The sequence below is a fragment of the Stegostoma tigrinum genome, chromosome 4 (genome assembly GCF_030684315.1).
Source record: "Stegostoma tigrinum isolate sSteTig4 chromosome 4, sSteTig4.hap1, whole genome shotgun sequence".
Classification (NCBI taxonomy): domain Eukaryota; kingdom Metazoa; phylum Chordata; class Chondrichthyes; order Orectolobiformes; family Stegostomatidae; genus Stegostoma; species Stegostoma tigrinum.
Genome location: NC_081357.1, coordinates 9,733,411 through 9,757,825, shown reverse-complemented (window position 1 = coordinate 9,757,825; position 24,415 = coordinate 9,733,411). Strand labels below are relative to the sequence as shown.

At 41.3% G+C, this 24,415-nt stretch overlaps 1 protein-coding gene across 10 annotated transcripts in view; it reads right to left on the bottom strand.

Moving 5' to 3' along the window:
* Positions 1–24,415, bottom strand: part of LOC125452379 (serine/threonine-protein kinase MRCK alpha-like) — a 565,420-nt gene that overhangs the window by 113,474 nt on the left and 427,531 nt on the right. For all 10 annotated transcript variants that reach the window (XM_048530678.2, XM_048530679.2, XM_059645157.1 and 7 more), the window contains 5 exons: positions 21,457–21,699; positions 15,863–15,973; positions 14,484–14,731; positions 5,745–5,850; positions 2,739–2,863 (listed from right to left, as the gene is read on the bottom strand). In XM_048530678.2, the coding sequence (XP_048386635.1) occupies positions 2,739–2,863; positions 5,745–5,850; positions 14,484–14,731; positions 15,863–15,973; positions 21,457–21,699 (833 nt within the window). The remainder of the gene's footprint in view (positions 1–2,738; positions 2,864–5,744; positions 5,851–14,483; positions 14,732–15,862; positions 15,974–21,456; positions 21,700–24,415) is intronic.

Genomic DNA, 24,415 nt, shown 5'->3' with positions numbered 1-24,415 from the left:
TTTATTCAGTGTTTTGCACTGTGGGGTGGTGAATTCCACAGACTCACTACATTTTTAGAGAAGTAATTCCTCCTCATCTCCATTTTAAATCTGCCACCCCTGTCTTAAAACCACGACTGCTCATTCTAGATACTGCACACTTCTTAAATAGATTTCAGATTATTTTTATAAATCAAATGAATGTTACAAAAGTAGTGAGGCCAAGACCGGAGTGTCAGTGAGGAGGTTTCTTCTTTGGAAGTGTCACTTTATAGCACTATGAATGACACCTCCTGTCAATTTCTTGATGACTGAGAGTTAATCAAATGGCCTACTCGTCCTTTTAGTTCCTATATCTCTATAAGACAAAAAGCTTAGCTGAACATGTCTCTTGTTCCAGCAATATGCAAAGGAAGAATCATATAATGGTAGTATAAAATGCTGTTATTACTTGAATTAAGCAAACATTTCAAGTCCTTAATAGGTTAAAACAACCACTCCAATACAAAAGTATGGAGGGGGGATACGGAGAGGTGGAATTCAAGGCAGCATGTCTCCAACAAAACTTCGCACTGTGTTCAGGGCTTTCTCAGAAAGTGAAAGGCTGACTGAGAAAGCGTTTTATTTAGGTGATCAGAATTAATTTTAACATTTGCAACAAGATGGATGGAAGAAATACAGGAGTGAATTTGTAGAATTGTTTTTCAAAGTAAAACCTCAAATACGCTTAATATCCCACAGTTCTTGCACCCCCTTCAATCTAACATGCGACTATTTTAACATGTGTTTTCACTTGCTGAGACTGCCGTTTAGTTTTTGGATTGAATCCAGTAATCCCACACTAAGATAATCCCTGTGCAGAAGGGTTCTTTATTTTCAGTAAGATGTGCACAACATGTGCTTCAGTAAAGAGCGTGTTTATTTCCAAAACTGCTGGCAGTAACGTGGTGGCCAAGCCAGTGTGATCAATGTTTAAACATCAGCAGGCTGTGACCAAGAGAGCTTTCCTCTAATATCAAACTGAAATTCACTGAGTGGGTAACTTTTGTTTTCAAAAATCCTTTCAGTCACCAACCTCCACACTTGCTTTTCTCAGCTGGGATTCTAAGGCAAATTCAATACATTTAATTGATGTGTATCGACAGAGTTGCTTGTATTCTGACAGGAGGAGGTAAAAATAAGGACGTAGCTTAGGCATCCCTTAGAGAGAGCACGTTATTATCTGCATAGTCTTGATTTCCTATTCGTATGTTTGTCTCCTCTATGTTTTTGCTCCAGTGCTGACTGCTAGATATGTAACAAAAGAAAGGAATCTGTCTGAGGCCCATAGTATTTGCTGTATTCAGTAGCCTCAGCTGCTTCTCGATATGTCAGAGTGAATCTACTGACATGTAGCTGGTTTGGAGTTGATCAATATTCCTTCTAAATTTTCTTTGTACACAATGGGCTAAAACTCCCGGCAGCATTACATTCTTTGCCCCATGGCAGCTGACATGTTAAAATTTGGTATCTTTTCATGATGTTCCAAGCAGCCTGTTTAGTTCGAGGCATCTCCAGTCCCAGATCACTGTTCAGTGCACATCCATTTTAGTTTAAAATGTGTCTCCTCAAAGATCCTACTCTCCCTCTTCCCATCCCAATCCTGCGCTCCTCCCCTTGCCCTCTTCTCTCAGTTCCTCCAATTCATCTACTCTCACTCCAGCCGTATCCTCTCCCCTCACTTCATCTGTCCACACCTCCCATTCCACTTACTCCACTTCCTCACCCACTCTGTCATCTGTTCTCTCTCACCCATTCTCCACCTCTGCTCACGTCATCTACTATCCTCTTCCCTTCCCCTCATCACTTTTCCTCCTTACTTGGTGTCCCTGCTACCATACTTAATAGCCACTCATCCCACAAAAGCACCTCCACCACCTAGCACTGTGGCCTCGATTATAAGGTTGTTAATTATACAGCAATTAGAGCTCATTTGTACTGAAGTAATGCGCATTATTTGGCGATGCTCACATATACAGGGGAGGGAGAGTTCTTGTGGCACAGTGGTACTGTCACTACCTCTGAGCCAGAAGGTCCAAGTTCAAGTCCCATCTGCTTCAGAGGTGTAACATTAACATCTCTCAGCAGGTTGATTAGAAAATACCGGAAACATAGCAGAGTGCTTTTGTGGTGCAAAGGCAGATTCCCTACTCCTGGACTGAGAGTCCCTCCTGCTCCAGAAGTGTGTAATAATGTCTCTGAACTGGTTATTGGTAAAATATCCACAAATATATGAGCAAGCTGAGTGTGTTTGCTGAATGAAGGCGTACAACATGGAGTGTATGTCTTGATTTGAAAGCTTAAGTCTGTAAAGCTGGCTTGGGAGCCTATTCTTCATTGCCCATATATCCAAGCTTTAACACACAGAAGTTCCAGAGCAGCAGTTTCAGGGAAAACCATCACCCTGGTTGAGGCTTCAAATCACCCAACATCCTTGAATGTGTATCCATGTTACTGTAGCATAACCGGGTTCAAGTTCTTGAAAGTCCCTATCTAATGCTTTGTGGCCTACAACTGTGGAGTCCCTGAGCGTGACCAATAACCAGAAGTCCTGAGTGTAATGAACTAGAGAGACATTTGCCTTTTTATTTACATTATATCTGCAAAACTGTTTTTGATGATAACAGAATTCCACAATAATAGCATTCTTAAAAAAATTAAGAATTGTGTTTTTCTCCCACATTCTTCAGCAGCATATTTTAAACTTTAAAAGGACTAACCACTGGATGATCTCTGTGATTTGGGCCTCCCAATGTGCCACAGATTCCTTCTTCTCTGCTAAGTCACGTAACTCTTCCTCCATCTGTTTGTTGCTTGCACTTAGCTTCTCAAACATGATAGTGAGCTGCATGACACCAAAAGCAGAAGTTGTTACTGATCAGTTTGTACATTACTCAATTCGATCCTCATGATTTATTCATGATTTAGTCTTACTCTACACATGACAGTGGTAATAATCTTGAGACTAGTACCTTTGAGGTCCTGTTTTTCAACCTACTTCCTAACTCTCTATATACTGCTTTTAGGACCTCATCCCACATTTTTCTCATTTGCACCAATGTGTACAACCGTCGGCTGTTCACCATTTGTTCCCCCATAACCCCACAACCCCAGAATGTTCTGTAATTGCTCTGACATATCCTTGTCCCTAGCAGCAGAAAGATAACATTCCACCCTAGGGTCTCATTTGCAGCCAGAAAAATGCCTGTCTATTCCCCATAATAATTGCATCCGCTGTAACTATTGCATTCTCACACATTTTATTTCTCCTCTGTGCAGCTGAGCCATCTGTGGTGCACAAAGAATTTCACTGTTGCTGCCATTCCCTAAGAAGCCATTCTTCTAAACAGCACACAGAGCTTTCTATCTGCTTTGCTGGCGGAATAGCCACAGGGGGTTCCTGCACTGCCTGCACTGTCCTTTTGCTCTGCTTGGTGGTCACCTATATGCTTCCTGCCTGTGGAATCTTAGCTTGCAGTGCGACCACCTCCCTGTACATGCTATCAATGATATTCTCAGCTTTGTGGATGGTCCACAGTGTCCCCAGCGCTGCTTCAGCTCCGTAACCTGGGAATCCAGGCTTCCAGAAGATGAAACTGGAGACACACCCTGCATACATGCTGGCTCTCGGCAATGGAAATACTCCCTTGTTCCCACAAAGAGCAGGAAGAGCACATCAAGGCTTTAAGCTTCTCTTCTATGAATTACCCCATTAAATTAAATCTTTTACTTAATGTTTAGTATCAAACACTACCAACTATTCTCGGGCCCTTAGTCCCTAGCCCTCACTACTATACAGTACAGCCCTTACAAATCACAGAAAGAAAAGCATCTCTTCCCCTCCACATCAAATTCCCATTGTGCTTCAAATACCCAGAAATATTTACCCATGCTGGCTTTGTCTCACTCAGGATGTGTTCTCTCCCAACTGCTTGTGTGAAAATGCTCATTCACCCTCCATAAACCTGAAGTCACCCAACAATCTGCTGGCCTTGCTCGAACAAATACTCATTTGCATTCTATTATATACAGACTCAATAAGCTACCCTCTCCTGTGGTTAAGCATCATATTGATTTTAATAATCTTCCCCTTGTTTTCAAAGCCATCCTTACCCCTCCCTATCTTTGTAACCTTCTCCAGCCTAATAAACCTCAGATATGTCTGCACTCCTCCAGTGTTCCTGATTTTAAATGCTCTACCAGGGGCAGTGAAAGCTCTAAGCTTTCCGCCCCTAACCCTCTCTGCTTTCCTCTTCTCATTTAAAGGTAGTCCTTAAAATCTCTCCATCTTAATATCTCTTTATCTGGCTCAGCGTCAAGTTTAGATAATGCTGTGAAGCATTTTGGGGCATACTGAAAGGTAAAGGTGCTATATTAATGAACATTGTTATTCATTTGAGAAAATTCAAAGGGAGAAGCTACGGTAAAATAACATTCACAGGAACGGAAGCAGAATACTGGGGATGTCGACCTCTTGTCATTTTTAAAAACTGATCCATGATGAATAAAAACAGCAAATTCTAAAATTACATAGATCAGTCAGTACCGGTAAAGAAGTGTAACAATCCAATGTGTGCCGTTCAACAGAATAATCATGAATTCCAACAAAAGGTGCAAACCACAAAATATCATGACTTGGATAGCTCCTGTGTGACTCCAATACCAGATTATGTACTTTATCTGAATAACCTCATGCCAACTAGGGACGAGCAGTAAAGCCATGACTGTGTTACCCACGTTTCAGGAATAGGTAATTAAAAACTGTATTTTTATATAGCTGACTAAAACATGCTTTGGGTTTTGGACGAATGATGAATAGGGTCAAGAGGAGGCATTCCACTCTCCATGCACCATCTATAAGAGGAGAGTGAGGCATTAGCAATTTGAAGGATGGAATCTACATTGATACAGCCATCCCTCAGAACTGCAATATAAGCACCAACTATGTTTCTCAAGTTCAAGTGATTTACCTTCTGCAATACATTCCCAAATATGTCCTTCTAGAACATGTTACATGCAATGTATTTGGACTCCCACTGCATTTCTGAGATGCACTTGATGTTGGACCGAATTTGTATACTGCTTCTCGGCAGCAAATTAAAATGATTGTCATCTCTGATTAAATCATTAAGCTCAAGTTTATAGAATTTTAAATTCTAATTATGAAATCATCTTAAGTGAAGGGTTATTTTTAAAAGTTTCATGAATTCATATGCAATTCACATACAAGATTAGCATTACCTAAATTACATTTAATATGCTAAAGGAACGGTGCTAATTTCTCAATAACTCTTTGATACCTGAATGTGTGCTCAGAATTAATTTTCTAAGGATTGGTTTTAACATTTAATAGATAAACAATCCTTTTGAGTTTAGACAGTGATAAAATGGAAACACTAATAGGGCATTCACATTCTGTGTGCATCAATTTCCTCAGACTGACATCTCAAAGGACACTTTTGTGAAGAATGATGTTTTCGTCTGAATTGCATTACATAAATGTAAATCAGCCTCAAAGGACCAATTATTTCACATTCAAAATATTATACAACATGGGAATGTAAGAAAAAAGATTAGCTGGGTTTCCAGACCACTCATTAGCAACATTCAAAGTGGGGAGTGACAAAGCCTTTCTATCCAAAGCTCAAAGGCCTTCAGTAATTCATGCTTTGTGAAACAGTCACCTCATGGATACAATAAATCCCAGAACTCCAAGGCAACCTCACCTTATCAAGTTCAGTTGATAACTTCTTGTTGTCTTCACTCAGCATGATCCTCTCCCGTTCATACTTTTGCTTGAATTCTCCCTCGAATTCTTCTCTTTCATTCTGACTATTTTAAAGAAAATATTTATTTCAAATATGTAGCAGTTAATTTTTTTTCTAACCTAGTTCCACTATTTACCTTAAATGGAAGATATCACTTTGTTAAGAGTGCTTTTGTGGCACCAGTCCACCATAAATACAAAAATGAGAAGTTACTTAAAACAGAATGTATTTATAGACAATAGACAATAGGTGCTGGAGTAGGCCATTCGGCCCTTCGAGCCAGCACCACCATTCATTATGATCATGGCTGATCTTCCACAATCAGTATCCTGTTCCTGCCTTATCCCCATAACCCTTGATTCCACTATCTTTAAGAGCTCTATCTATCTCTTTCTTGAAAGTATCCAGAGAGTTGACCTCCACTGCCTTCTGGGGCAGAGCATTCCATATACCCACCACTCTCTGGGTGAAGAAGTTTTTCCTGAACTCTGTTCTAAATGGCCTACCACTTATTTTTAAACCGTGTCCTTTGGTTCTGGACTCACCCATCAGTGGAAACGTGCTTCCTGCCTCCAGAGTGTCCAATCCCTTAATAATCTTATATGCCTCAATCAGATCCCCTCTCATCCTTCTACTTGTTAGAATAGATTAAAAAGAACAAGGGAAAGAGTTTGAACCTTTTGAACATTTACATCAATTTGTTTATTCTGTCCCAAAGGTTTAGGTGGCACAACTAACAACTGTCATGTGTTTGTACTGTACTGATGAGCAGCACCTTTGTGAAATCCCAATGATCACCTGTTAGGCACATGTGATCCTAGGATTCATACTGTTCTGCATTCCATACAATTGTGATAATTCCTGTTTTCTTCAATTATAATTCAAGTGCAACAATCCCTGGTTAATGGTACATGCTTTTACTGTCATGACAAAGCCATATACTGCCCGAAAAGTGGTTGCAATCAGACTGAAAATTAACTTTTGAAAAATAAATGGATATATATTTAGAAACAAACAGTGATAAGTACAAAAGGAGATCATAGATAAGGTGAATAACTAAGGTATTTTCCCCAGGGTAGGGGAGTCCAAAACCAGAGGGCATAGGTTTAAGGTGAAAAGGAAAAGATTTAAAAGGGGCCTGAGGGGCAGCTTTTCCATCAGAGGGTGGTGCGTATATGGGACAAGCTGCCAGAGGAAGTGTAGAGCTAAGTACAATTAAAACATTTAAAAGACATTTGAACGGGTACATGAATAGTAAAGGTTCAGAAGGATATGGGCCAAATGCAGGCAAATGGGACTAGTTGGACCGAAGGGCCAGTTTTCATGCTGTATGACTCTATGATTGGATTAAACTTTCCACCACAATATTAAAAGGCATTGTATACCAGATTCTGATCATTCGCTTTGTGAAAAATGCTTTTACTTATGGCATTATTGCTTGTTTTACAAATTATATTCTATCTTTCTACCAGTGGGATCAGTTTCTCCCTACCTCTAATGATTTTTCAGCAGGAAAGAGTCATAACTGTTTACATTAAACACAGTACTGGCTAATCATCAGTGTTTCTTTAACTTAAACTGGGATTTTGACTAAGGCTGGGATTTTATGGTCTCACTGTTTTATAACCTTTTTTAAGGACTGCACCTGTAATGTTAGGTTAAAAGGGTACCATTGACCTATTAAAATTACTTTTAACATAAAATATTGAATTAAATGCCCCACTTGTTATCTCAAAATCCTTATCTCTCTGTTTCCCATTGCCAGACCCTCAGTCTCCATGCCTCACTACAAAAGGGCCCTTGCTCATACTGCCATTATGAGAGTTTATAATGCTAATTAAACATTGAAACATGAGCATTTTATTTCAGCCTCAGAATTGGCTGAGATCAGACAGGATTATCGGCTTGACTTCTTTTAATTGCTAAAAAAAATGATTCTGCAAAGGTGTGTTCAGGAGGGTTTCCTAACGCAGTACGTTGACAGGCCGACGAGGGGAGAGGCCATTCTAGACTTGGTGCTCGGAAACGAGCCGGGGCAGGTATCAGATCTTGTGGTGGGAGAGCATTTTGGTGATAGTGACCATAACTGCCTCACATTCTACATAGCTATGGAGAAGGAGAGGATTAGGCAAAATGGGAGGATATTTAATTGGGGAAGAGGAAACTATGATGCGATTAGGCATGAGTTAGGAAGCATGGACTGGGAGCAGTTGTTCCATGGTAAGGGAACTCTAGACATGTGGAGACTGTTTAAGGAACAGTTGTTGGGAGTGATGAGTAAATATGTCCCTCTGAGACAGGCAAGAAGGGGTAAGATAAAGGAACCTTGGATGACGAGAGCAGTGGAGTTTCTTGTGAAAAGGAAGAAGGTAGCTTACATAAGGTGGAGGAAGCTAGGGTCAAATTCAGCTCGAGGGGATTACATGCAGGCAAGGAAGGAGCTCAAAAATGGTCTGAGGAGAGCCAGGAGGGGGCACGAGAAAGGCTTGGCAGAAGGAATCCGGGAAAACACAAAGGCATTTTACACTTACGTGAGGAATAAGAGAATGATCAAAGAAAGAGTAGGGCCGATCAGGGATAGCATAGGGAACTTGTGTGTGGAGCCTGAGGAGGTAGGGGAAGCCCTAAATGAGTTTTTTGCTTCTGTCTTTACGAAAGAAACCAACTTTGTAGTGAATGAAACCTTTGAAGAGCAGGTGTGCATGCTGGAATGGATAGAGATAGATGAAGCTGATGTGCTGAAAATTTTGTCAAACATTAAGATTGACAAGTCGCCAGGCCCGGACCAGATTTGTCCTCGGCTGCTTTGGGAAGCGAGAAATGCAATTGCTTCGCCACTTGCGAAGATCTTTGCATCCTCGCTCTCCACTGGAGTCGTACCTGAGGACTGGAGAGAGGCAAATGTAATTCCTCTCTTCAAGAAAGGAAATAGGGAAATCCCCGGCAATTATAGACCAGTAAGCCTCACGTCTGTCGTCTGCAAGGTGTTAGAAAGGATTCTGAGGGATAAGATTTATGACCACCTGGAAGAGCATGGCTTGATCAAATACAGTCAACACGGCTTTGTGAAGGGTAGGTCATGCCTTACAAACCTTATCGATTTTTTTGAGGATGTGACTAGAAAAGTTGATGAGGGTCGAGCTGTGGATGTGGTGTATATGAACTTCAGTAAGGCATTTGATAAGGTTCCCCATGGTAGGCTCATTCAGAAGGTCAGGAGGAATGGGATACAGGGGAACTTAGCTGCTTGGATACAGAATTGGCTGGCCAACAGAAGACAGCGAGTGGTAGTAGAAGGAAAATATTCTGCCTGGAAGTCAGTGGTGAGTGGGGTTCCACAGGGCTCTGTCCTTGGGCCTCTACTGTTTGTAATTTTTATTAATGACTTGGATGAGGGGATTGAAGGATGGGTCAGCAAGTTTGCAGACGACACAAAGGTCGGAGGTGTCGTTGACAGTGTAGAGGGCTGTTGTAGGCTGCAGCGGGACATTGACAGGATGCAGAGATGGGCTGAGAGGTGGCAGATGGAGTTCAACCTGGATAAATGCGAGGTGATGCATTTTGGAAGGTCAAATTTGAAAGCTGAGTACAGGATTAAGGATAGGATTCTTGGCAGCGTGGAGGAACAGAGGGATCTTGGTGTGCAGATACATAGATCCCTTAAAATAGCCACCCAAGTGGACAGGGTTGTTAAGAAAGCATATGGTGTTTTGGCTTTCATTAACAGGGGGATTGAGTTTAAGAGTCGTGAGATCTTGTTGCAGCTCTATAAAACTTTGGTTAGACCGCACTTGGAATACTGCGTCCAGTTCTGGGCGCCCTATTATAGGAAAGATGTGGATGCTTTGGAGAGGGTTCAGAGGAGGTTTACCAGGATGCTGCCTGGACTGGAGGGCTTATCTTATGAAGAGAGGTTGACTGAGCTCTGTCTCTTTTCATTGGAGAAAAGGAGGAGGAGAGGGGACCTAATTGAGGTATACAGGATAATGAGAGGCATAGATAGAGTTGATAGCCAGAGACTATTTCCCAGGGCAGAAATGGCTAGCACGAGGGGTCATAGTTTTAAGCTGGTTGGTGGAAAGTATAGAGGGGATGTCAGAGGCAGGTTCTTTACGCAGAGAGTTGTGAGAGCATGGAATGCGTTGCCAGCAGCAGTTGTGGAAGCAAGGTCATTGGGGTCATTTAAGAGACTGCTGGACATGTATATGGTCACAGAAATTTGAGGGTGCATACATGAGGATCAATGGTCGGCACAACATTGTGGGCTGAAGGGCCTGTTCTGTGCTGTACTGTTCTATGTTCTATGTTCTATACCACCCGGAGCCCGATTTTAAATGTTGCTATCAAATTTCCTCTATGTGGATGTGAAAGTAGTTACAAAATGTGGACAAAATTGAGGCTGAACAACAGTTTTATTAAAGTTATCAGAGCATTGAGGTTTCTTACTTTATGCCTCTACTTACAAAACCTTCTCAACTTGCTCTGCCATCTCACACAGACATGCATGATTCTGTTTCTCCATCAGAGCTGTATCTACTATTTTATGTTACCTCTCATCGTTTGCTACCAAACTGTACAACTTTCAGTATTAAATTTCATTTGCCACACGATAATCCATTCCATCTGTCTATAGTTTCATGAAGTCTATAATATTCATCTCACAGTTTATAGTACTTCTTTGCACCATTTTGTATCATTTGCAGGTTTTGAAACTGTGTCCTCCGTGTCCAGGTCTCAGTCACTAGCATAGAGCAAGAAAAGCACTGGTTTGCATTCAGAACCTTGAAACTCCCCAGTTTACCCCGAGTTGTTTAAAAAAACAACTGTTCACCATAATATCATAAAAGATAGTAGAAAAATCAGGCCATTGAGTCTGCTTTACTTTTCAAGCATAGTGGAGGCGATGGGCTGGTGGCATTATCACAGGACTGTTAATCCAGAGATCTGTCAATCCAGACCTGGGTTTGAATCCTGCCACAGCAGGTGGTGAAATTAGAATTCAATAAAAATATCTGGAATTAAAAATCTAATGATGACCATGAATCCTTTGTTGATTGTCGGGAAAAACCCATCTGGTTCACTAATGCCCTTTAGGGAAGGAAACTGCCATCCTTACCTGGTCTGACCTAGATCTGACTCCAGACCCACAGCAAAGCGGTTGACTCATAACTGCCTTCTGGGCAATTAGGGATGGGCAATAAATGGTGCCTAGCCAGCAACACCCTCATCCCATTAATGAATAAAATAAAAGTTTTGAACACATTCTCGTGCCTTCTCTTTGTAAATCTTGATTCCCTTACTGATCAAAAATCTATGTCTGTCTTAAAATCACTCAATGAGTTCCACAGAATCACCACCCTCTGGCTGAAGAAATTCTTCCTCATCTCCATTATAGAGTGTTAACCCTTCACTCTGAGGCTGTGACCTCAGGTCCTAGTCTCAATTACAAGTGGAAATGTCTTCTCCAAGACCAATCTATCCAGGTCTCTCAGTATTCTGTAAGTTTCAATCAGAAACCCCCTGCTCCTTCTAAACTCCATTGAATACAGACCCAGAGTCCTCAACTGCTCCTTGTATGAAAAGCCCTTCAGCATTACTGGAAACCTGCTCTATATCCCCTCCAATTCGAACTTATCCTTCCTTAGATCTAGGGGCTAAACTGTGCACATTGTTCTCAAATAGTCTGACCAGAGGCTTATACAGCCCCAGCCGTACATATCTGCTCTTGCATTCTTGTCCTTGAGAAATGAATGCTTACATTTGCCTTCCTAACTGTCACCTGAACCTACATGTCAATCTTAAGAGAATCTCCAACTAAGACTTCTGAGTGCATTCGTGCTTCGGATTTACGAAGCCTTTCCCCATTTAGAAAATAGTCTGCACCTCCATTCTTCTTACAAAAGTGCATAACCTCACACTTTACCACATTGTATTCCATCTGCCACTTTGCCCTCTCTCCTAGCCTGTCCAAGTCCTTCTGCAGAGTCCCTGGCTCCTCAACACCATCTGTCCCCCCATCTATCTTTGTGTCATCTGCAAACTTAGTAACAACGCCTCCAGCTCCTTTGTCCAGATTGTTGATGCATAACTTGAATAGTTGATGTCCCAACACGGACCCTGTGGAACTACACTCGTTGCAGCTAACATCTTAACCCCTTTATCCCCAATTTCTGCCTTCTGCCAGTCAGCCTATCCTCGATCAATATCAGTACCTTGTCCCTAAAACCACGTGCTCTTATCTTATTTAGCAGCTTCCCCAGTGGCACATTGTAAAAGGCCTTCTGAAAATCCAAATAGATGATGTCTAGTGGCTCACCACGATGCTGTATTTCCTGCCACTCAGGCAACTTTACATCCATGTTGCCCTGTCCCTTCTTACTCCACAGGCTTCAGGTTTGCTATAGATAATTCCTCCAAAGTTGGTACTGGTCAGTGATGGGCAATGTGAGCTGCTCTACTTAGTAATAAAACTTTTTGAGGCATTAATTTTGACTGAAGAATAAATTTATAATTTATTTTAGAATTGTTCACTGAACAGGACACTACTTAATAAATAAGAAATCAAGATCATAGCTTCTATAGAAATATTTTTCAGCCCCACCTGACTAATGTGTCCACTTCTGGACTCCACATCAACTAATTAAGCAGCGACTTCAGAGACAGGAAGAGCAACTTGATCTATCAGCTGTTTAAAATGCCTGTCATCAATGAACAGTTTCTTCATCACAGAAATCCAGGATGACCGGATCAGGTTTATCACTTGGCCATCATCAAAAAAACACATTATCTCTTCGTTAGCTCGGTAGTGTCTGCAGGGCTGCCTGCTGCACAAATTGGCTGCTACATTTTCTGCATTACAGCTAAAACACTTCAAGAGTTAATTGACTATGAACTGATTTGTAACATCATACGGTTATGAAAATTACTATATATATACTAATCTGTTTTCTCCTTTAAAACCAGTGTAAAATCTGTGTGTTTAATATAAATTCGTTTTAGGGGTGAAGCTTTAAGGGGTTCCTGTGCAGACTGTCTATATTCTGATTCTCAAGCACACTTTGTTTCTGAAAAAACAGCAAAACTTTCTTGGTGCTGCTCTGTATTTCAGTGCACTGCAGATCAAAATCCTGGAAAATGAGTCCAACCTTCCTTTTCAAAAACAGAGACTTCTCAATCTCAAACTACAGTAAAGTCCCCGTTATTCAATTCCCCACAATCCAGAATCAATGAGCTAGAAGTCCTCTCCCTGGGAGCTGACTGTTTGGTCCTCTCCCTCTCTCTCCGCGCTCCCCGCACGCGCCCTCCTCACTTTCTCTCTCTCTGTCTCCCTTTCATCAAACTTCACTGATGCTAATTACAGGCAGTTCTGGCTGCAACCAGCAGATTCATAGATTCATGTAACCGGCACCCCATGTTCCCCTTGCTTGCCAGATACCAGGGGGTTTGCTGCACAGCAGAAGCAGGGCTTTTTCCTAGCATGGAAGAAACGCCAACTTATGGCTCTCACAGTCACAGAGTCATGCAGCATGGAAACAGACTTTTCAGTCCAACTTGTCCACACCGACCATATTCCCAAACTAAAGTAGTCCCACCTGCCTGCGTTTGGCCTGTACTCTTCCATACCTTTCCTATTCATGAACTTATCCAAATGTCTTTTAAATATTGGAACTGTACCCACATCCATCACTTCCTCTGGCACATTACTCCACACACCAACCACACTGTGTAAAAAAGTTGTCCCTCATGTCCTTTTTTAAACATTCCCTCTCACCATAAATATATGCCTTCTAGTTTTGAACTTCCCCACCCTAGGGACAAGACTCTCGCTATTCACCCTATCTCAACCCATCATGATTTAATAAGCCTCCATAAGGTCAGCCCCCTCAACTTCTTACACTCCAGTGAAAGAAGACCCAGCCTTTCCAGCCTCTTACAACTCAAACCCTCCTTTCTCGGCAACATCCTGGTAAATCTTTTCTGAACCCTCTCCAATTTAATAATATCCTTCCTATAGCAGGGCGATCAGAACTGCACACAGTACTCCAGAAGAAGCCTCACCAACATCTTGTACAACCTCAACATGACGACCAAACTCTAAACAATCTGTGCAAAATGTCTTAACAGCTCTGTCTACATATGATGCAAATTTCAAAGAATTATATAATTGAACCCCTAGGTCCCTGTTCTACAATGCTAGCCAGGACCCTACCAACAATTGTATAAGTCCTGCCCTTATTTGTTTTACTAAAATGCAATACCTCGCATTTATCCAAATTAAACTCCATCTGCCACTCCTCAGCATATTGACCCAATTGATCAAGATCCCTTTGAAATCTTAGATAACTTTCTTCACTGTATACCACACTGCCAATTTAGGGTCCTCTGCAAACTTACTAGCCATACCTCCTATATTCTAATCCAAATTGCTCATATAAATGGCAAACAAAAGCAAACCCAGTACTGATCCCTGCAGTCTAAAAAATATCCCCACACCACCATCCTCTGCACCTCAAAAATTCATTCAAGGTCAATGTATCAGTTTCAGATGTGAAATGTGTTACATAACTAAACTTGTGTTCCTTCTCAACCTCATGGAGATCTCCACAGGAACTGAGCAAATGTCCTCGGCCGACTCAGGAGCCAGGCCCTTCTGCAGTTTTTAATTCAGACAGAAAGTGAATTGAACCTGAATCCTACCTTTCTCTTCTGGTTTTTTCTAACTTGTCTTTCAGAATCATTATTTCTTTCTTCAGGGTCAGATGCTGTCCCTCTGCATCTCGCAGTTCCTTCTTCAAGTTCTTGATCTCAGTCATGTGCAGGATTTCCCTTTTGGCCAGCTCCTCCTCGTAGAACACAATCTTTTTCTCCAGATCAGCTTTGAGCTTGGCCACTTCCTGCTGATGCTCTGTACTGCTCACACCAGGGGAACGTCCAACCTGCCTTTTCTGTTAAAAATATTTAGAGACATAACAACAGTTAGTTACCTTCTCATACTGCCCAATGTCAAAATAATTCAAAACTGCTGATTATATCATGACAAAAATTAGATACACCATTTCATTTTAAGTTTTATTAATTATAGTCATCAACCCAAAATCACCAACAACCAGTTCAGTCATAGGAGACGAAACTTTTCTTTCCCTCCTCTGGAGCCTCCTTTGTAAGTCAGTCAGTTGTTTAATTGTTCACAACCATTCAAGACTGAATGGAGGACTGCAGAATTTAGATCTGATCTTTCTGTTTTGGTATTGCTTAGCTCTGTCTATCACATGCTGCTTATGCTTTTTGGCATTCAAGTAGTTCTGTTTTGTAACTTCACCAGGTTGACACCTCCCATTTAGGTATGCCTGGTGCTGCTCCTTGCATGCCTTCCTGCAATTTCCACTGAACCAGAGTTGACCAGTTGGCTTGATAGTGATCATAGAGTGGGGATATATCAATCCATGAGGTCATAGATTGTGTTTGAGTATAACACTGCAGACGGCCAACAATATCTCATGGATTCCAGTCTTGAGCTGCTGGATCTGTTTGAAATCTACTGCCACTTAGCATGGTGACTATTACCAGACATCATGCTAGAGGGTACATGAAAAAGAGTCTTTATCTCTACAAGCATTGTGAGGTGGTCACTCTTACCAATACAGACACGGACAGATACATCTTCTGCAGGTAGCATGGTGAAGAAGAGGCCAAGCATGATTTTCACTTGTTGTTTCCTGCCCCAGACCCAGTGACATCCTTTAGAACTCAACCAGCTTGGTCAGTAATGCACTGTCAATTCTTTAAATTATGATTCCAAGGAAAACAGAGACAGATATTCTCTCTTTCATTGTTCAGTCCCTGAATCTTACTCTATTCCACCAAAAGTAATGAATACTGTTCCTCAAGACCTATGTCAGTGATATTCTGCAATTCGTTAACATCTACCTGAAGTTGAGTTGTCATATTCTATCATATTTCTGGAAAATATTGTTATCACTTGATGTCTCATCCATATTCTCTATTATCAACAGAACCAGAAACAAACCAATGCAAGGAATTGAACCTGTTTCTTAATTTTCATATCAGCCTCTCACCTTGAGGCCCTCAAGTTCATCTTCCAGTTGCTTTGAGTACTGCTCACTCCGTTCCCGCAGTTTTCGCTCCTTGGATGCCTCTGCTGCTGATTTTTCCATCTGCACATCCAACTGGTTGGGAGAAATATGTACTATGAATAATACTCAATTTACATAGCAGTCCAACTTGCCAAACCATCATATCCTTCAAAGGAATTTCAGTAATATTCAACATTCAGGATTAAATTTCCAAAAGTCCTGAATAAAGTTCTGAATGAAAGACTTCTACAAATACTGAAGCAATGGGAATTGGGGATTAAAACGCAGTGGTTTTTTCCACTGGCCAGACAGTTGTTACTGCAGCGTAGATGGGAGTTGCGCATTAGGACCCTGTGGAGTCTCCATTGTAACGTACTCCAAAGGAGTTACCTGGGAAATTGTATTTCCATCGGCCAATTCTTCTATGCCCAGAACCCAAATGGTCCATCTGCCAGACCAAATCCTGCTGCTGCCAGACCTGACTCACTGGAGACACTACTCACCAAGATCCCTGCTGGACCCGACACAATGAAACCCTGCACCAGATTAGACCAACTAGGACGAGTTGGACCCAGTGCAACCTCATCAGATTCTGCCTCCACCAGATCTGAGGCCCACCTCCTCCCATAATCTCACTGTTAGACCCCACCAGACCCAATTTCTTCAACCCTACCCATGCCCGAGCTGGTGCCCTGTCCAGCTGGCACCTCACCTCCCTTACTGGCACAATACCCAGTTAGCACCCCATGCACCTGGCCTCCTACTCCCTCCTGAGCTTACATCCTACTTTTGTGGCCCTCTACCCAATCCATCTGGTATGCAATCTATACAGCATCTGAACATCATTCTTAACTTGGGTGTTTCCATTTTTACGGCAGGTATCAAAGTATTAAAGTCGGGACCTTTAAATTTCAAGATACAGCAGCTAACTGCGGTGAAAATAGGACAGGACTGCCCTCCTCTGACAATTCTATGCTCCAAAAGACCCAAGTGGAATCCCTCTCAGAAATGCAGAGTTCCCTTCTTCCAGATAAAAGAATGCCCAGAAGGCAATCTGCATGGTATTGCCACTCACTAGAAACTCTGGCCCCCAGGTATAGCAGGAGAGATCTCTGAAAGAACCAAAACAGTGGATTCTCTCAATGGGTGTGGAGTCAACGTTTATACAATTGAAGAAGAAGAACTGAAAAGGTCAGCTGACATGGGGCCAATTTATGAAAGTAAATGAGTAGCGTATGGGAATATCCATCACTTGGAATCTAGGGGAATTGTGCTGGAAGATGTAATAACATATACATATTGTATTTGGGATTTGGATATTAAAACAGAGGTAAATGGATGTGGGTCAATTTTGTGAAGGTAGTTTTAAAAATCAGATCAGGAAGCCATTTGAAACAGTGACTGAAGCGCATCGATTTCCAAATAAAAAACTTGATGCTTGGTAGTATTAATGGATGGCATATGTATACTGCTGAGAATACAACAGACTAAAAAGTCATAGCTTTAGTGTTTAGTTCAATGCAGAAGAATCAAGAGTTTAGTTCTAAAGGGAGAACAGTTTCTCCTAGTAAAAGAGTCAAATATTTAGTTCGGGGAACCACAAACTGTGGAGAGAAAGCAGAGGTAATGTCTCACCACAGCTGAAGTGCTTTAGCTTTGTGGATTTTCTAGCTAAGAGAACTTGAAAAAACACTCATATCTCTTAAACAATAGTATACATGAACAGAGCTGTTCATATTCAGAATTTTCTAACTGTCTTACATAGCAATCACTACCCTAGCTTCCCACAAAGTTCTATGCATTTTTATGCATCTTAAGACATCCAGCATCTCCTTCCTCTGTAATAAGGGCACTTTTCAAGATATCGTTATTTATTTCCCCAAGTTCTCTATCTTCCACATCCTTCTCCACAGTAAACACATGTAAAATACTTGTTTAGTATCCCCCCCCATCTCCTGAGGCTCCATACATAGGCAGCCTTCCTGATTTTTAAGGGACCCTATCCTCTCCCTAGTTACCCTTTTGTCCTTAATTTATTTGGATTGTCCTCAAACCTATTTGCCAAAGCTATCTCCTGTGCCCTTTCTTCCCCTCCTGATTTCCTTCTTAAGTATACTCCTTCTGCAGTTACAGACATCGCGGGACTCACTCAATTTCTGAGACCTGACATATGTTTCCTTCTTTATCTTGACCACAAACCTCAATTTCTCCAGTCACCCAGAATTCCCTACACCTACCAGCCTTACCCTTCAACCTAACAAGTACATACTGTTGCTGGACTCTCATTATCTCATTTTGAAGACATTCCATTTTCTGTTGTCCCTTTACCTGCAAATATCCGAGCACAATCAACTTTTGAAAGTTATTGCCTAACATCATCAAAATTAACCTTTCTCCAATTTAGAACTTTAACTTTTGGATCAGAAATACCCTTTTGCATCACTATTTTAAAACCAACAGAATTATGATCACTGGTTTTTGTCATTTATATGCCTGCGTGTGACTGCAGGAAGTATGGTTAGTAAGTTTGCAGATGATACCAAAATTGATGGTGTCGTGGACAGCCGAAAAGATTACCTCAGAGTACAATGGGATCTTGATGAGATGGGCCAATGGGCTGGAGTGGCAGATAGAGGCTAATGTAAATAGATGCAAGGTATTGCATTTTGGAAAGGCAAATCAAGGCAGAACTTACATACTTAATGATAAGGTGCTGGGAAGTGTTACCAAACAAAGAGACCTTGGGTTATACTTTGATAGATTCTTGAAAGTGGAGTCACAGGTAGACAGGATAGTGGAGAAAGCATTAGGTATGTTCGCCTTTATAGGTCAGTGCATTGAGTATATGAGCTGGGAGGCCATGTTGTAGCCGTACAGGATATTGGCTAGTGATAATGGGAACTGCAGATGCTGGAGAATCCAAGATAATAAAATGTGAGGCTGGATGAACACAGCAGGCCCAGCAGCATCTCAGGAGCACAAAAGCTGTCGTTTCGGGCCTAGACTCTTCATCAGAGAGGGGGATGGGGTGAGGGTTCTGGAATAAATAGGGAGGGAGGGGGAGGCGGACCGAAGATGGAGAGAAAAGAAGATAGGTGGAGAGGAGAGTATAGGTGGGGAGGTAGGGAGGGGATAGGTCAGTCCAGGGAAGACGGACAGGTCAAGGAGGTGGGATGAGGTTAGTAGGTAGGGGATGGAGGTGCGGCCAGCCTCACAGGATATTGGCTAGGCCATTGCTGGAATAATGAGTTCAATTCTGGTCTCCCTGCTATAGGAAAGACGGTGCTAAACTTGAAAAGGTTCAGAAAAGATTTACAAGGATATTGCGAAGGTTGGAAGGTTTAAGCAAAAGGGACAGACTGAATAGCCCTAGGCTATATTTCCTGGGGCGTCGGAGGCTGAGGGGTGACCTTACAGAAGTGTATAAAAACATGAGGGGCATGGATAGGATGAATAGCCAAGGTTTTGTCCCCCAGGGTAGGGGAGTCCAGCCCTTCAGGGTCTAGGCCCGAAACGTCAGCTTTCCTGCTCCTAAGATGCTGCTTGGCCTGCTGTGTTCATCCAGCTCTACACCCTGTTATCTTAAATTTAATGCCATTCTTCTTTACTTAAAATGAGGTGTGAGAACAAGTCAAATAATGCGTATGTTTTTCTCTCTCTCCTTCCTAAAAATTATTAAAAAAGTATGTTCCACTAGTGACTGATGACTCAAAGAACTGATGACTCACACCTGAGAACAATGCAGGAGATTTTCAGGACTGATATATTCCACGAGTATAAAATATGTCTAAGTTTCTGGTAGCAATAAAGATTAACAACATAACTTGTGGGAAGAATCCCTTAAGCTAGCAAGGGTTTAAGTTTTAGAAGGGGTACAAGTGAAGTCAAGCGCTCTCTTTCCTATTCCTCAATTTCTAATCATGGTGTCTAACAACAATGAGTCAAAATACAAAAGGAAGATAGAGGGCTTTGGGGGCTTGGTGCAATGAAAACAATCTGTGTCTCAACATTGGCAAAACTAAAGAACTGATCATTGACTTCAGAAAGAAAGGAGGAGAACACACCCCATCTATATCAGTGGAACTGAGGCTGACAGGGTTAACAGCAACAAGTTCCTTAGAGTGATGATAACCAACAACCTGTCCTGGACTTCCCATGTATCTGAGACAGTCAAGAAGTCACAACAACTCTTCTTCCTCAGGCAGCTCAGGAAATTTGGTATGTCCACAAGGCCTCTCACCAACTTCTACAGTTGCACCGTTGAAAGCATACTGTCCGGGTGCATATCTACTGGTAAGGCAACTGCTCTGACCAGGGCCGTAAGAAAATACAGAAGGTGGTGTGCACAGCCCAGACCATCATGGAAGCCAGCCTTCCATCCATGGACTCTATTTACACGGCTCGGTGCCGCGGAACGGTGGCCAGTATCATCAAAGACCCATCACACCCTCTCATGAACTCTTGACAGTCTCTTCCATCAGGCAGAACCTACAGAAGCCTGAACACATGTATAAGCAGATTCAGGAACTGCTTCTTTCCGGCCGTTAGCAGACTGTTGAATGAACTTTAGCTTCAAATAATGTAACTTGCAATGTAATCTGTACGCCTCTCAGTTTTTCTGATCTATACATCCTTTGCTTGCTGTGGTCTGCCTGTACCACTCGTAAACAAAGCTTTTCACTGTATTTCGGTACACATGGTAGTAAAAATTAATCACTCAAGTAACCAACATGCCCTTTATTCACTGATGTAATCATATTTCAGATTCAGTGTCTGTGAAAGGAGGTAAGGGAATTAACAGATAAATGGATAAATCACAGCAACATCATAATTCACATGGCCTCCTTGTAACATTCAAAACCCTGGTGAGCAGAAGAAACCTTACTCACTCTTGCAGCTACCAAGGAACTGGACTATTTTTGCATGTTTAAGCCACTGCCTCAAAGTATATCATATTTGCAGATAAGAATAGCAGGTTGCTAAAATAAAAGTACAGAAGTAAAAGCAAAGTATTTGACATTTCTGAAAGATAGACAAAAAAAAATGACAGGATTGAGATAAAACTGTGAATAAGGGATGAGATCAGAACAGTAGTTCAAGAGGACCTTAGATTGGAAGGTCAAGATGAAGAATCAGTTTTGCTACAGCTAAAAGACAAAAAGTGTCAGCAGACATTGATAGGCATTATTTAAAAGGCTACCAAATCTGTAGTGATAATGTAGGGCAAGGTATAAACCAGAGCTTAACATTAGAGCTGGATGGAGCAAGGACAAATGAGTAATCATTGGGAACTTAACTTACACACAGACTGGAATGGTGGGCCGAACCTGAGAGGCCAATTGGCCTAGTCCTGCTTCTATTTCCTATCTTCTAACCATGGGCAGAGAACAGTTCTCAGTGCTGCAATACCATACAAAATCTTTTGTTTCCTTACGCTCTTAACGTCTAGTGTTTGCCACAAAACATTGCTCTTGTGGCTCCTAAACAATAGCAGTGGAATGTTAAATGAATAGCAACTGCTGTCAAAACCAACAACTTGACCACAATCCTGGCCCAAAATTGAAAATCAAACTTACCTCTTTTTTGACTCGCTCCATTCTCCGTAGATCTTGGCGTAAACTCTCAGTCTTCTGCATTATTACTTCCATCTCCTCCTCTTTGTCCCGGAGCTGTCGGGAAAGCCTCTGTTTCTGGGAACGCAGTTCTGTGACCTTCTCATTCATATCTGAGAATTCCTGCATGGCCAGTTTACGCTGACTATGGGCATCTTTAAGTTCTTTGGTTTGTAATTTCAACCTTTCATTGGACTCAAACATTTCCTGCATTGAGGGCACAATTTAAAGACATTTGAAGATTAATGGGCCATTTTAGCATTATAAACTCATTAAGAAACAAATTATTTAAACAGCAAAGGAGAACAACAGCACACAGGATGGAAGTTAATATGTCCCAACAGCACGTGAGAACGAAATTAACAAAACACTGTGTTGAAAACCATCCGAGAGCTCATTAAAGTAGAAGCGCAAATCCATGCTGTATGAACTAATTGTTACCCAATATGACTTACATTTGCAACATGGTATTCGCACAAATAATTGCTTCAAATAAACCACTTTGTTTTTGTTAACGCTGCCATAAAACAATCAGAGTTGATCATCAGTCTGAAATTGTAATTGTTTCTCTCTCAACTGATGCTCGATTTCTAGTGTTTTGTTTTCGTTTTCGCTTTTTTATGAGGCAAGTTTGGTAAGATGAGGTTGAGAGAACCTGCTGGACCTTGTGGAGAGAAACCTTCAAAGAAACTCATTGAAACTGACACTTAGCCAAAAATCTAAGAGTTACCAATTAGTGTGCAGTTAGGGTATGGATTGTTCAGCCCGGAAGTCTGATGGAGGCAGGTGCAATTGAGGCATTCGAAAGGGCAACGGATGATTAATTAAACAGAAACAATGTGTAGGGTTGTGGGGAAATGGTAGAAGAGTGGCAAGAAGTTAAAATGTTCAGACCACCAATGTAGACAGAATGGGTGAACAGCCTCCCTCTGCACTGGAACAATTCAATGTTTCTGTGATGCTATCTCCCATATTCTAGCAGGCTGATCTGTCTCTGAGATTCAATATTATCTTGAGAAAATTAATAATACAATGGATTTCTATGGTCCATTTCCTTCTCAATGACCATTTACGTGGAACATGAAGCACCTTCTATCAATATACAAATGCAGAATAATTACCTTACCTTTTCACCTTTATCTTCCATAATGGAAATAAATGGACAGCTTAAATTATAATCATCAGCAAAATCTAACATCCTAACATTTCCCTCTCACTTTGAGACGAACAGTCTATATCAGCCTAGCTGGTCATTATCTACAAAATGCATGTCCTCACTGACTTGTGGAAATCTTTTGCTCAAGACTGCCTGAACTGGAGAAGAAGCATCCACAAAGGAGCCAACCATTTTAATTGTCTCCAACAAATGCAGGTTGAAGCCACGTGCAAGCAGTGGAAGGAAAATGTGAAAATCCGAGCATTTCCTCCATCTGGTTCACCAACACCACATCCTCCACCTGCAGCAGGGTATATGGATCTAGTATTGGAACTCACAAGATCAGAGCGGAAGAAAATCATCCCCAATCCTAACAGACTGCTGAAGAAGGTGAAGATACCTCACACCTTCTTCCCAGTAAGACAACTCGAATTATCCTTCAATCCAAAACACCTAAGCTTGTTGCAAGGCAGAATTCAGGACACGATCCCTGTCACTGCACAATTTTCTCTGAAATTATGCAGATAGTCCTAAAGCATAACTATTTTAGAAACATTATACATGCAACAATGTTTTCTGTGTAATCTAGAAAACCTGTCAGTGTACTTCCAGTTAAAATGTACACTATATAAGATGTACATCAATCAGCTAGCTACCAATGGTAATACGTGAATATCTTCTCTTATAAATGTAATCTTTTCTAAGGCTAAATAGTTTACTATTTGACACTCCAACTTCTTTAAAATCCATCATCCATGAGTGTTAAGACAATGACAATATTTTAAGAGCATTGGCATGTTAAGGACTTTTGGGAAATGACTTTCAATTCAGAATGGATTCATATTAATAAACTATTTTGAACTGGCTACACAGATTTTCATGACAGGCTGTCAAGGAAGGCCAGATTCAGGGAAGATTAAATCATGGTGGGATTTGCAGGACATGGCTCATTCTCAATTTGCTTCTTGGGCAAGTATACTTAATTAACAGTGGTCTCCATTTGTTCTGCCACCTTTAATGACTCAGATACATATACTCTCAGGTCTCTCAGCTCCTGCACATCCTTTAGAATAGTACCTTTTATTTTGAATCATCTCTCCACGTTCTTTGTACCAATATTTCTTCGGACTGAACTTCATTTGTCAATGAGTTCACCCAATTCACCAATGTGTAAATATTTTTAAAATTCCACACTGTCCTCCACAGCTTACAATTCTCCCAAGTTTTGGGTCATCCACAAACTTTGAAATTGTGTTCTATGCACCAAGATCTAGATCATTCGTAATTAGCAGGAAAAGCAATGCTCCCAATACCAACTCCTGAGCAACTCCATTACAAATATTGTTCTAGCCAAAAAAACTTGTTAACCATTACTGTCTGTTCCTAGCCAATTTGCACCCATGTTGCTACTGTTATCCATTTTTTGCTCCTCAGAACTGTCAAAAACATGGATATGTGAAGTACAGCGTGTCTCATTACCTTCCTTGAATCTCTCAAATTCTGAAAGTTTGTGGTCAAACCTGGTTAGCCACAATAAGTGAAACTTAACAGTTCAATTACCATGTTGGCAAACCACTGTCTTCCCATTACACCTTCTCACCTTATCTACATCTTCCCATTCTTTATGAATCTTTGTAGTAGGCTAAACACCCATTTTTAAAGCATTTTTTGGATGGTCTTATTTGATGCCTTGGAAGTTCTTTGAATTTTCTCTGAGACTTCAGCCCTGATGAATCTGGTATCCAACCAATTACTTGGAAGATTATC